The sequence below is a fragment of the Manis javanica genome, chromosome 6, assembly GCF_040802235.1.
Source record: "Manis javanica isolate MJ-LG chromosome 6, MJ_LKY, whole genome shotgun sequence".
Lineage (NCBI taxonomy): Eukaryota > Metazoa > Chordata > Mammalia > Pholidota > Manidae > Manis > Manis javanica.
In genome coordinates this window covers 88,814,033-88,828,359 of record NC_133161.1, presented here as the reverse complement: position 1 = coordinate 88,828,359, position 14,327 = coordinate 88,814,033, and the positions used below count along the sequence as shown (strand labels likewise).

The 14,327-nt window shown below is 37.1% G+C and overlaps 1 protein-coding gene across 5 annotated transcripts in view; it reads left to right on the top strand.

The window, feature by feature from the left end:
* PUS7 (pseudouridine synthase 7) overlaps positions 1-14,327 on the top strand; it is a 123,829-nt gene that overhangs the window by 85,770 nt on the left and 23,732 nt on the right. For 3 of the 5 annotated variants that reach the window (XR_012132373.1, XR_012132374.1, XM_073239002.1), the window contains exons 14-15: positions 399-528; positions 1,448-1,539. Coding sequence is in view for 3 of the 5 variants with exons in the window: in XM_073239002.1 (XP_073095103.1) it covers positions 399-528; positions 1,448-1,539 (222 nt within the window). In the remaining 2 variants the exon portion in view is untranslated. Of the gene's footprint in view, positions 1-398; positions 529-1,447; positions 1,540-2,161; positions 3,430-14,327 lie in introns of those variants that run through there. The other 2 variants (XM_037003588.2, XM_073239003.1) reach the window with 1 other exon arrangement.

Here is a 14,327-nt window from a genome sequence, read left to right as displayed (position 1 = left end):
GGTCTCTTAATTTTATACATTTATTTATAACTGCCTTCTTCCAGAAAGTGTTTGAGGCCTCAGTGTATGGTCTCTACTAATTGTGAGGACATGTAAATTGTGGTTTAGTAACTTCTGATGAAATGGCCTTTTGTAGCCAGCTTGGGAACCTTACACCTAGATAGTGTGGCTGGTTGCAAAGGTAACTTAGAAGTTGACCAAACTTAGGCTACAGACTCCTAGTCCTTAGTTAATAAGTCACTATGTTTTGGTTCCAGAGAACAGGCTGGATTGTAAATTAGTGTCACTAATTTTCTTAGGGTGATTGAACTGAAAGTATATGTTACTCTGCTTGTAGTCTAGTTTGAGGTAACTTGCTCATGTGCTGCATTCCAACTAACTTTTTGTGTTTTATATAGTTAGTGAAGCTTACAGGGAAATGCTCACAGCAGACAATCTTGATATTGACAACATGAGACATAAAATTCGAGATTATTCCTTGTCAGGGGCTTACCGAAAGATCATTATTCGTCCTCAGAATGTCAGCTGGTGAGTAATAGTCTGGAGCGTTATTGTGATTTTAAGCTTTTGAATCACATACATATTTTTTCAGTACTTAACAATCTGGCATACACGCGTTACTTATTGTTGCCATTATTACTATTATCCTTACTGCTACTACTTGCTATTTTTCAAATCCTCAGAAAATAAATGAATGGAAACATACAATGAAAATGGCTTAGTTTATGTTGTATTGACATTAAAATTATTGAAGAGATGTGCAGAGATTTTTCCATTTCTAAAATTTGAGATGTGCTTACAGAGCTATCCCTGCATTTGCCTTACTCAGAATTAACTGAATTCCAAACACTGATCTGGTTGTTTAACTGTCATTTTTTCTAGAGAGAAAAAGGTACTTGCATTAACCCGTTTTAAAATACTTTAATACCTGGTATTATATAAAGCTTTATTTGATAATTTAAAAAATTAAATCCTGAGCCATTTGCCCATGGCCAGGAGATTCTCTCCTCCTTTCCCTGTCTCTTCCCTCTTCTTGTCTGGATTGTGGAGTTCCCCTTAGCTTTCTACACTCAGGAGAGCAGTTCCACGTGAGTAACACAGCATTGTCCGTAGGGATAACCACGCTGGAGAAAAAATAAACGATTAATTCAGTCATAACTGTGCAAAGTAAAGTTTTGCTACTTATCAATTACATATAAAATGAATTTCCATCCCTGGGAAACATTTTATGTCCTCCTTATGGACTGATACCATCCTTGCCATATCATAATATAAAGATAGTACTTACTGATAAAGTCTGGCCCTGTTCTGTAATTGAATAGTCCCACTGAGAATTATTTATAATAAGCCTATGTGTTTTCCTTGCTAACTGTATGGTGATGAGCAACTTTTAGTGCCTTTTATGGAAGTTTACATTCACACTTCTCTTTCCTTACATGTTTTGAAGGGAAGTCGTTACATATGATGACCTCAAAATTCCACTCTTCAGCACAGATGTGGACAAGCTAGAGGGGAAGCCACCACCAGTTTTTGCTTCTGGTAAGTTCACACAGCCATCAGTTCTGTGCCAACGTTGAAACAAAATCATAAATGAAAACACAAAACAACGATCACCACCACCTCCCATCTATGCTATGGTTGTTTGTGTTTTGTCATCTTACTTTCATAATTATATACAACTGGAGGTCAGTGATTTTTAAAACAGTCAGTCCCACTGAAAATGAATGAACATTATAGAAAGTTGTGATATTAGGTGATTGACTCTTTCCTCCCTTCCCCTGCAGAGAGCCAATGAAGGTGAGTTACAATCCCAGAAGAGAGTGTAAAACATTAAATTTGCATTCTCATTGTCAAACTCTTGTTGCTATTCCTTCGTCTTTTGTCACCCTGTACTCTCTCTTTTTTAAATTTCATGTTTGTTTCTCTCCTGCACTCTCCTGTCATCTGCCTTTTCTGTGAGGGTTCCAGTAGAATTACCATACAGATTTAGTGGGATGGTACACTCACAGATCTCTCATTTCCATGTCTCATTCTCCAATGCCTCATGGGAAGTAGAAGGCCGCGGAAAGGCGCTTTTATTTGTATAGAGATTATATGACTTGCTCAGTCTGTCTGCAGCTACCTCACTTTTCTGACTGTTACCTTCTTTCTTGCCTGGCAGAAGGCAAATACAGAGCTCTGAAGATGGATTTTTCTCTTCCTCCTTCTACCTATGCTACCATGGCCATTCGTGAAGTGCTAAAAATGGATACCAGCATCAAGAACCAGACCCAGCTGAATACCACCTGGCTCCGCTGAGTCCTTTGTCCCCAGATTAGAAAATACAGACACGTGTTTGCTGGCTTCCTGTTCATTTTTCTCTTAGCAGAGACGCATATGTGGGTTTTTGATCTTTGTAGTAAAACATTATTTGTATTTTTTCATGTTTTTATTAGCTTAATTTGCAGTATTTGTACACATATACAAATTCGGAGGATCCTAATTCTAGCTCAGAGAATATAAATTGGTCAGTATATTTCAGGTGCTTAAGTCATAGCAAAATGTCAGCTTTACTGGCTTTATACTAATTAAAAAGATCTTTGGTTTAAAATGGCAGCTTTAGGTTTTGCTATATTCCTGAAAGACAACAGGAATTTTTCACACATCCATGAGTGGAGGACATAACAATGTGTTTAAGAGAAAATGCAGCAAAACAAATCTTGACTAAAGTTAAATAATAGAACATCCCCACACACAGACCTATGAATATAAATATGGCGTTTGTGCTAATTTAAATGAGGACAAACATCTACAGGTTTAGAAACCTAAAAGTGATTGCCATTTTGTAGCTCGTGCACCATTTTCAGGTAGGTGTTTCTAGAATTTTTTTAGTTACAGTAGCTTTTCCATTTATAGATTAGCATTGCATTGCAGGACAGTTGCGTTGATAGGGCCTTTTTTCTTGATGTAAACATGTGCAGCTATTTTTAGTTAAGGTCTAGTTTTTACCCTAGGTGCCTTTTATGTTCAGAACTCTTCCCATTGGACTGGTATTTGCCCCAAAATAAATGATAGCAGAGAAGGAAACTTCAGAAATTTATAAGGGCTCCTCCTATTCGCATCATTTCCCTTTGTCACCTGTGGCTGGGTCATTTCTGTCTGGCATTGCATAAACTGTTCCCTGATGAGAAAGGACCAATGGCATGTGACATAATTGTACCAATTTTTATTTTCTATCACTTCTAGAACCAAATGTAATAAATATTTTTTAAAATTCCTTTCCACTGGTTATGTTAAATAAGTATCTAAAACTGAAAATGAGATTCTTGGCCCAGACCAGACACACAGAACTAAGTGAATGAGGGATCCTCAGAAATAATGGTGACACAAAAGTATGTCACAATCAGGTGTGAGAGATGATGAGAATAAAAGAATAGGATATCAAACTGACTAATTGACTGAGTTAGACTGGTTATTCTTGACAAAGCTCTTCTTAAACAGCACCACTCACTTGCCTTCCCACGTGCTTTCTTGTGGAGAAAAGAGATGGGGAACCCTACCAGGGACATCACACCACGAGTGTGTGATTGCCATTTGTCCTTGATCTGGCAGTGGAGACAAGATTGAGAACTGCTTCTCAATCCTCGTATTTTAATGACATCCATCACCCTACAAAATTAAAGGGTTAGGAATCTATGGTAAATTACCCTTCCTGGGGGCTAGTTTCTAAAGAATCTTTTGTCCTCCAAAGGCCAAATGTATTAAATATATATTGGTCTGTTTGTGCATTCCAGTACCAGCAAGTTATTCTCCTTCATGAGACTGCTTAGTGGGAGAAGTCTTTGTTGAGGAAACCTAACTCTGCCTATTTCAAGCACATTCTGTAGGTCTGCATTTATAAATTCACATAATAAAAAAACCACAAGAGGCCTGACTTAGGTTTTCTTCATTCGGGAAATACTCAAGACCCTCTGTAATGAGTTAATTCTCCTGGCTTCTTTAGCCCGCTACCAGTTTGTGCATGTTTCTTCCTAAGTACCAGTGGGAAAACAATGATTCATGGTAGATTCTTAGAACCATTTTGAAACGTGGTGCCATACCATCTAAATCTACAACTAGTCAACTTTGAGTAAATCATTGCCTTAGCATAGATGCTGGGACATCTTGTTATTGTTAACAAAGGGCTAAGTTCCTCTGAGGCAAATTTACAAAGCCTGAAAGCAGCCTTATCCTGATCTTGTTTCCTAAGTTATTGCCTAAAAAAATTAAAGGATCATCACTTTTCATTATGATGTAAAACCCATGCTATTTACTAATGGGAAAGTAAGCTAAGTAATCAGGCTCATGGTATCAGCTGTTTTTATTCATAATTTCATGTCATAAATAATAACAAGACAAAATTTCCTGGTTGATTCCAGAATCCAGCAAGAAATTGGTAGCAGCTGCAATAGCACATTAGTACTTAAAATTTCACCAGTTGTTGCAAGCAGACAAAATAGCACAAACTGGTATTGTTACAGTATTTGCCCTGGAATTCATTTCATGGCCAATTCTGCACTAAAAAATAAGGATGTGTATGTATGATAAAAGACAGACTATACATATAAATGTTACACTTATCTACTGTACATTATACTACCAGTCTGTACTGGTATGGGTATGTGGTATACTGAAACGTAACAACAAGCTAGGAGAGTGTGTGCCATGCGGCAACCCCACCAAGGTTCAGGCTGTGGCTGCAATGGGCAGCCAGCCTCTGTCTTTCCTAGACTGAGGAGAGCGCTTGCACTTGTGTGGCAAATGATCACTGTTCAGGCTTTTTTTTGTTCAGTGAAATCACTTTCCCACTTTATGGGGCTGCATTCCTGTAGGATAAAACTCTGTTTTAGATCATGAGCTCCTTGGAAAATCTGAGGAAAAAGTATGGCCACTGTCTCCCGATGAAGGAAAGGGGAAAAGTATGTATACACACACAGACACACATGCATACACATGTATATATGCTAACTCATTAGATCGTTTTTCTTGCTTCATTGTATTCAAATGAGACCTCTTACTCAAGATAAGTGCTCTCCAAAATTTAATGCGCATAAAAATCACCTGGCAATCTTGTTGCCCTGAGACATGTATTTTAGGGGTTGCATTTCTAACAGACTCCCAGAGGGTCCCGATGCTCCTGCTCTGCATGCCACACTTGAAGCAAGGCTCTAGATTTCTCTGGCGAATATAGCAGCCACCAGCCATACATGGTTAATTTAAATTTAACTTACATGAAATTTTAAATTCAGCTTCTCCATTGCACTAGCTGCAGTTGAACTTCTCTGTAGCCATATGTGTGGCTACTGGTAACTGTATTGAACAGCACTGCTCTTGATAAATCTGTTGCCTGAGATATACAGGAATCCAAATTTATCAGCTGTGACACCCAGTGATGCTAGTGATTAAAGGCAAATACCCAGTTAATACATGCTCAACATGTGCAAGTGGGAGTACCCTGAAGATAGATCCAGAGCTCACATTTGTGATTTAACAATTGCCCCATGAACTAGACCACTTTAGGAGTCTTCTTTAAACAGTTCTACACAGCTCATTTTCTGGCTTTCTCCAGGATCACCTATAATTCTTTTTCTTCTCTGCCCTTTCATGTGGACACCTTCTCCAAAGGTTTAGTCAAAACAATCTTAGTGCTCTATGGCCTTGTTGTTCTATATGGGAAAATAATCCACCACAAGTTTTAACTGCTGTAATTGAAAACATTCCTTCTTGGCTGGCATGCACTATAGCTTCTTAGGAAAACAGCAGCTGCAAAAGACAAGGATGGTTAGAGAGTCCATATTATTTTGCTGTGTTACAGGAGTTCAGTGATGACTTTGTGTTACCGTTTTTCTGGGTGTGCTAAAGACTTCTGAAAAGTGACCAGTGTGTAAAAGAGATGGCAGCAGAAAACTGTAGAGAAGTTATTCAAAGTACTTCTGTCCCTCAAAAGCTCTAAATGTTTTTCTAGAGCAACTCTGTCCAGTAGGAATATAATGTGGGCCACACATGTAATTATTTAAAATTTTCTAGTAGCCATATTAAGAAGGTTTTACATGAACAACATTGTTATCAAGTCCCCCCACACCTCATTGCAGTCCCTGTCACAGCAGTGTAGTAAGATACTATAGTCATTGCTGGTCTTCTCCATGCTGTACTGCCTTGCGTGTGATCTACCTATATTATGTGTGCCAATTCTAATGCCCCTTATTCCTCTTCCCTTTCCCTCCCCAACCCCTTCCTTGGTAACCGAGAGTCCCTTCTTGGAGTCTGTGAGTCTGCTGCTCTTTTGTTCCTTCAGTTTTGCTTTGTTGTTACACTCCACAAATGAGTGAAATCATTTGGTACTTGTCTTTCTCTGGTTTATTTCACTGAGCATAATACCCTCTAGCTCCATACATGTTGTTGCAAATGGTAGGATTTGTTTTCTTCTTATGGCTCAATCATGTTCTGTTGTGTATACATACCACATCTTTATCCATTCATCTACTGATGGACACTTAGGTTCCATATCTTGGTTATTGTAAATAGTACTGTAATAAACATAGGGGTGTATATGTCTTTTTGAATCAGGAATCTTGTTTTCTGTGGGTAAATTCCTAGAAGTGGTATTTCTACTTTTAGTTTTTTGAGGAACCTCCATATTGCTTTCTGTGCTGGTTGAACTGATTTTCATTCCCACCAGCAGTGTAGGAAGGTTCCCCTTTCTCTGTCCTCACCAGCATTTGTTGTTTCCTGTCTTTTGGACTAACTGGTGTGAGGTGATATCTCATTGTGGTTTTGATTTGCATGTCTCTGATAATTAGCAGTGAGGAGCATCTTTTCATATGCCTATTGGCTATCTGATTTTCTCCTGTGGAGAAGTGTCTTTTCAGATACTCTGCCCTTTTTTTAATGGAGTTATTTGCTTTTTGAGGTGTGTGAGCTCTTTATGTATTTTGGATGTTAACTCCTTTTTTTGAGGTATGTGAGCTCTTTATGTATTTTGGATGTTAACTCCTTATTGGGTATGTTATTTACAAATATATTCTCCCATACTGTAGGATGTCTTTTTGTTCTGCTGATTGTGTCCTTTGTTGTACAGAAGTTTTTTAGTTTGATGTAGTCCCATTTGTTCATTTTTCATTTTGTTTCCCTTGCTTGAGGAGATGTGTTCAGGAATAAGTTACTCATGTTTATATTCAAGAGATTTTTCCTTATGTTTTCTTCTGTGAGTTTTATGGTTTCATGACTTACATTCAGGTCTTTGATCCATTTCAAGTTTACTTTTGTATGTGGAGTTAGACGATAATCAGTTTCATTCTTTTACAGGTAACTGTCCAGTTTTGCCAACACCAGTTGTTGAAGAGACTGTCATTTCCCCATTGTATATCCATGGCTCCTTTATTGTATGTTAATTGGCCATATAGTCGTGAGTTTATATCTGGGCTCTCTATTCTGTTCCATTGGTCTATGGGTCTGTTCTTGTGCCAGTACCAAATTGTCTTGATTACTGTGGCTTTGTAGTAGAGCTTGAAGTCAGGGAGCATAATTCCCTCAGCTTTGTTCTTCCTTCTCAGGATTGCTTTGGCTATTTGGGGTCTTGGACAATGAGGTTTTAAAGAGATCACTTCTTTAGTCCAGGTCACTGGCAGAATGGCAAATTTGTCTTGAGTATTACAGTTTAACTTGTAAAACTGGGAATATGTAAGTTAGATACAAAGTCAGTTGAATGTGATGTTGAAATGCTTGATAGATTATTAAGTTTTATGGTGATTGGGAGTAAATATTTTTATTAAGGGAGCATATAACAAACATTGTTAATAGATTGTAAATATTTCAGGATGCTTGAAACTTCCCTTAGCAATTCTGATGATACCCTGCAGTTTTCTCTCTTTTAAAATGCAGTGCTGAACCTTAATACAGCCTTTCTTTAGGTTTTAAATTACAAATGCATGGAATATAGGTTAAGGTTTCAGTTATGAGAATGAGGATTGTGTGACAGGCTAACACATAAAGCTGGGAACCCGTGTTGTTTGGAGGTGGTAAGGAGATTGAGCAGTGCTGAGGTTTTTTTGTCTTAGTTGTTTTTTATTAACAGCTTTGTTGGGCCAGTCTGTATGTTTCTTTACTGGCCCATCCTGGCATCCTAAGTTCTCTCCGAAGGAAATCATGATGTGGATAACTCCAAGAAGTGACAATCCAAAATTAGATATAGTTTACTTTAAAAACAGCATAACATGTCTCTTGTTAGCTTTTTTGTAGAAAAAAATGTGCATATTCATTGTACAGATGTTTAATGCATTCCTAGTGTATGGAAAGTTATATGTTGACATCTTAAGTAGACCTTGCCCTCAAGGAGCTCCTGAAATTAGTTTGTCCAGTACTTCATTCCTGTGCATGTATCAACTGATGATAGGAAGAAAACACTCCAAAAGCATGCTGGAAAAGGGAAGCCCAGCAGCATAATAAATAAATAAATCAGGAAAATAAATCAGAAAATGGAATATTTGTAAAGTGGATAGTCAAGAGTAGAGATAGTTGTTTTACACAAAACTCTGAATGTAAAGTGTGTGACACTTGAGACATTGTAAGAATATCTCTCTCCTAAGATTTGCTATTTCCTAATTTTAGGCCCAGAAAAGAGATTACTGTAAAGCCATTAACTACCTGACCAACTATACTATAAAACCAAGAGACTCCATTTATAATCCAGTAAAATATTAATGGGAAATTAAATGTTAAAGCAAAAAACTGAGTTATTTTCTGTTACAGCTCACCTTACATTACTTTCTAAAAGATTTCCTATATGTATATCTAGTAAAAATCATCAAAGCTAATGTTTAAAATTTTTCAATGTGTTTTATCTTTTCAAAGAACCAGGGTTTGATTTCATTGCTTTTGTTGGTTGTTTTCCTGTTTGCTATTTCACTGATTTCTGGTCTGATTTTCTCTTTATTTTTCTTTGCTTCCTTTAGACATAAATTGAACTTCTTTCTCCAGTTTCCTAAGATGGAAGCTTGGATTATTGATTTTAGCTCTTCCTTCTTTTCTAAAATATTCATTTAATGTTATAAATTTCCTACTCAACACTGATTTTGTCACACCCTACAAATTTTGCTAAGTTGTATTTTCACTTTCATTTAGTTCAAAATATTTTAAACTTTTTCTTGAGACTTCTTTGACCAACATTTTATTTAGTCTTGTTTAATTTCCAAATATTTGGGGGTTTTCCAGCTATTTTTCTGTCATTGACTTGTAGTTTAAAGTTGCTGTGGTCTGAGAACATATTTTCTGTGTGTTTTTTGTCTTTAATTCCTTCAAGTGTGTTTTATGTCCTAGAAAATTGTTTATCTTGGTGAATCTTCCTTGTGAGCTTAAGAAGAATGTGTATTCTGCTATTGTTAGTTGAAATATTCTATAAATGTCAGACGAAGTTGATTGATAACAGTGTTCAGCTCAATTATATCTTTATTAATTTCCTGCCTTCTGGATCTGTTCATTACTAAAAGAGGAAGTGTTGACATCTCCAACAGTATCAGTGAATTTGTTTATTTTTCCTTGCACTTCTATCAGTTTTGCCTCAGATTTTGTGCACTGTTGTTAGGTGCATGAGTGTTTGAGACTGTTATGTCTTCTTGAAGAATTGATCCCTTTAGAACTACATCAGCACCTCCTTATCTCTGATCATTTTCCTTTGAAGTCTGCTTTGTCTGAAAGTACTATAGCTACTTCAGGTTTCCTTCATTAGTGTTAGATTGATAGATCTTTCTCCATCACTTTACCTTTGTCTTATATTTGAAGTGGACTTCTTTTTGACTACATATAGGTGGGTCTTATTTTTTTGATCCACTCTTAAATTGGTATGTTTAGATCATTCCCATTTAAATTGATTATTGATATAGTAGGATTAGTATCTATTTGTTTTCTGTTTGTTATGCTGTTCTTTGTTCCTTTTTTCTCCCATATTTCTGCTTTCTCTGGCATTGAATGTTGTGCATGATTCCATTTTCTCTCCTCTCTTACCATATCAGTTTTCTACTTTTTTTTTATTAAGGTATCATTGATATACACTCTTATGAAGGTTTCACAAGAAAAACAATGTGGTTACTACATTCACCCTTATTATCGAGTCCCCCACATACCCCATTGTAGTCACTGTCCATCAGTGTAGTGAGATGCCACAGAGTCCCTACTTATCTTCTCTGTGCTACACTGTCTAGTTTTCTACTTTTTAAAAAAATTTAGTATCCTAAAATTTACAATATACATTTATAACTAAGTCAACATTGAAATAATACTATGTGGCTTCATGGGCAGTATAGGTACTTTGTAGCTAGTAATAGGAACTGTGTAATAGAGTATTCCATTCCCTGTATACTGTCCCTTATAACATTGTTTTCATTCATTCTGCTTTCCCATATGCTGTAATGACCCAATTCACTGTTGCTATTATTATTTTGAACAGTGTTATCTATTAGATCAACTAAGAATAAGAAATGTAGGTCATATTTTACATTAATTTATTCCTTATCCGATGCTCTTTCTTTGTGTGCATCCATGCTCCTGACCTGTATCATTTTTATTCTTCCTGAGTAAATTCTTTTGACATTTTTTGCAAGGCAAGTCCAGTGGTGAGGAAGTCTGTTTCTCTTCCACTTTTTTTTTTTTTTTTTAGGAGAGCAAGGTACAGGCTTTTATTTAGAAATAAAGTGAGAGGAAAGAGCTCCTGCCTCACGCCAGGAGGGGACAAGAGAGCCCCTTCTCTTCCACTTTTACAGAATAATTCCACTGGATTTAGGAGTCTAAGCAAAAAATTTCTTCCAGTGTTCTAAATATTCACTCTGCTTTTTTTCTGTTTTCATGGATTCTGATGTAATTCTTATCCTTGTTCCTCCCTAGGTAAGGTATCTTTCCCCTCTGGCTTCTTTGATGATTTCTCATGGTGTTTGGATTTCAGCAGTTTGAATATGATATGCTTAGATGTTGTTTTATAGTGTGTATCCTGTTTGGTATTCTCTGAATTTCAAGGGTATCTGTCATTAATTTTAGAAAAGTGTTGGCCATTATTACTTCATATTTCTCTCTGTTCTCTTTTCTGGTATTCTAGTTACATATATGTTACACCTTTTAAAATTGCCCCACAATTTTTTGGATATTCTGATTTTTTTTTTTTTTTTTGGTTTTGTCCTGTTTTATTTTTTCATTACTTTTTTTCTTTGCATTTCAGTTTAGGAAATTTCTTTTAACATATCTTCCAGCTAAATGAATCTTTCCTTGATTGCATTCAGTCTGTTCATGAGCCCATCAAAGGCATTATTAATTTCTATTAACAGTGTTTCATTTTTATTTCTAGAATTTCTTTTTTCTTCTTAGTGTTTCCATCTTTCTGCTTACATTACCATCTGTTCTTGCATGTTATCTACTTCTTTCATTAGAATCTTTAATAGTAATAATAATTATTTTAAATTTCAAAATCTGTGCTATATTTTTGCGTCTTTAAACTGTGTTTTTTTCTTACTTTAAAATTTAGTATGCCTTGTAAATTTTTATTGAAAGCCATACACCATGTATCAATAATAGAAACCAAGATAAGTAGTCATTCAGTGTGAGGTTTTATGCTAATCTGGCTAGGAGTCAGAATGTTTCATATTTGCTGCAGCTGTAGTGTCAGAGGCTTTCATTTCCTCTAGTGTTCTTGTTTTTATCTTCCCTGTTGTTTTTGTGATTTCTTAAGGACTCCCTAAGTAGACTCTGCACCTTGCAGCTCTTTCAGCTGTAATCCATCATTGCTATCCTGTAGCTCTGTTGATGTGGTAAGGTACTGGGCAGAAAGGTAGTGTTCTATAATCCTGTGATTAAATCTCAGTCTTTCAGTGCACTTGGGACTTTCATACCATGTTGGGACTTTCACAAGTGTTTCTCAGAATTTTTTCCCCCTTAGGTGAGACAGGAAGGCTAAGGGGGAATGGATTTGGGCAAATTCCCTTCCCCAAGTCAGATGAGGATCTGGTATAGTCTTTTTCCCCTGCTGAATAGGCCGTTGTTATGGAGAACACTTTGGGCATATTTCAACATGGTTAGTTTTCCCCTTCTCCAGAAACACACATGTTTCTTCATAGTTTTTCAAAGTGAGAACCTAGTGGAGTTCCTGAAGTAAAGCCCACTAAGTATGGAGGGTGCTTTAAGACTACAGCCCCTAGAATTTTCTCAGTCTAAATCTAGTCCATGCCCAGTGTCTAGTGGCTCATCAGTCATCGTTTTAGCTTCCTACCAGTTCACGGCTTCAGCAGTCTGTCCCAGGTCGGCCCGTCTCATCTGGTTTTCAGTGCTCTCCTGTCTCTCTAGATTCTGAGATGACAGGTTGCCCTGCAAACTTATTTCGCCGATGACTCCAAGAAAAGTCATTAAAGTTGTTGATTTTTAGTTTGTTCAGCTTTTTCTTCCATACTCTTTACATATCATATGTATTTATTCAAATTAAATGTATATATAAAATTATATATAATTAGTCCCTCTTGCCTGAGATAAATTTAATTATGTTAGTGCTTCTCAATCACTATTGTATTAATCCTAAACTTCTTAAAAGTAACTGTTAACAGTTATCTGTGATTTCTTTTTCTCTATGGTCATAGGTGTTTACATACCTGTATTTATGTGTATGTGTTTACATACACAAATGTATAGATATATACCCACATTGTTAATGTAGATATAATGAGTATATAATGCTCTTCTGCAATTTTTTTCCATTTAATATTCCCTATACTTCCTTCTTTAAACACTAAATTTATTTCAAATCAGGTTTATATTTGTCTTGCCAGTGGGTTTCAGCTCAAGCAAGTTCACTATGGATTCAGGGAGACCGAGGACTGACAGTGGAATGTTCTTGGGGTGAAAGGGTTTATTACTTGGCTTGCTCTCCCCACAGTAGGTTGAGCACTAGAATTAACATCTGCATCCAAAAGACTGCAGGTCTGTAATCCTCCATCTCTTCCTCTGCCCTGAGCAGTGGGCAGAGCTCTTTATATAGTGAGTAAGTCAATAATAGCTTATTGTCTATGGGTATGGAGGCAGTAGCCTAGCGGTAGGCCATTTACATTAGCAACTAGTTTAAGTTCACGTGAGGATCCTGGCCACAGGAACTTCTATTTTCCCCACAATATTCAACTGACAAAACTATTTTAGGAGTCCTGAAATTTCATCTATTAGACATAATCACCAATTTTCTTAACTAAAAAACTATTCATGGGTACTGTTAAAATTTTGTGGTTCTAATTAAATCTTAGGTAAAAAATCTTGAACTCATTTCCCACTGATTTTGGAGCAAGTATTCATGTATTATTTTCTTAATTACCAAATAAAATGTCAGCAAATAATAAATAGAAAAAAATCTGTACTAATCCTTTCCACTTTCCAAATTGTGAGGGTGCATCAAATATTTTAAAACACAAAATTTTTAGCAGCTATCCCTTTCAGATGTATTTCTAGTTTAATATAGCAGACTGAACATACACACCTACTTTCTCTCCCAAGGTCTCATTGAATTGTGTCATTGTAGAAGAGAGTGAGCAAGTGGGATCACATGCTAGAGAAGAAGAAAAGGAAATTGCACCTAGCTCGACACACTGTATGTTATGATCCTTCCTTACATCCTGGCAATTGGCAAGCTTGAGATCAACAAATACAAAGTATAGGGCTGGTCCAGAAATCCACCTTTGGGTAATTCATTAAAGATGCATGCTTGGAATTGCAGGGACAGTTGGTTCCCTCCCGCCTTGCCTTCCATCATTTATTTGTTCAACAAATATGTCTTGGGCACACTGCAAAGCACTAGGCCCTGTTCTAAGTGCTTTTGCCCTCGGAACAAAGCTGGTGAACAGTTCCCTGAAGAAAGTGAGCCAGTGGCCTAAGCGGGGCATGTGGCCAAGGAGAGCAGAGCCTGAGCTGACTTCAGGACTGCACCGCAGATGTGGGTGGGAAGGAGGGGAAGGCAACTCTGCCTAGACAAACACACTAAACCTGTTTAATCCAGAGCACAGTCCTCCTTAATTTGGCGATTGTGGGGTTCCCCAGCCTGCCTGCTGGTTCCTCACCCACACATCTTTAATGAGGCATGCTGGAAGGCAAGCTCTGCCACTTTCTCAGACGCAGTTAGCTCTCTCCTTAGGGAGAGGCCAGCTGGGGAACAGAGAACATCACTACCTAAGAAACTCACACCCACCGTGACCCAGGCTACCCAATGGAGGCTTTGTTCCTACCTCCGAGTGAATGTCAGGGCTCACCAGACAGGAGGGAAGGCGGCAGCATGGAGAGAAGGACCAAGATAAAACAAA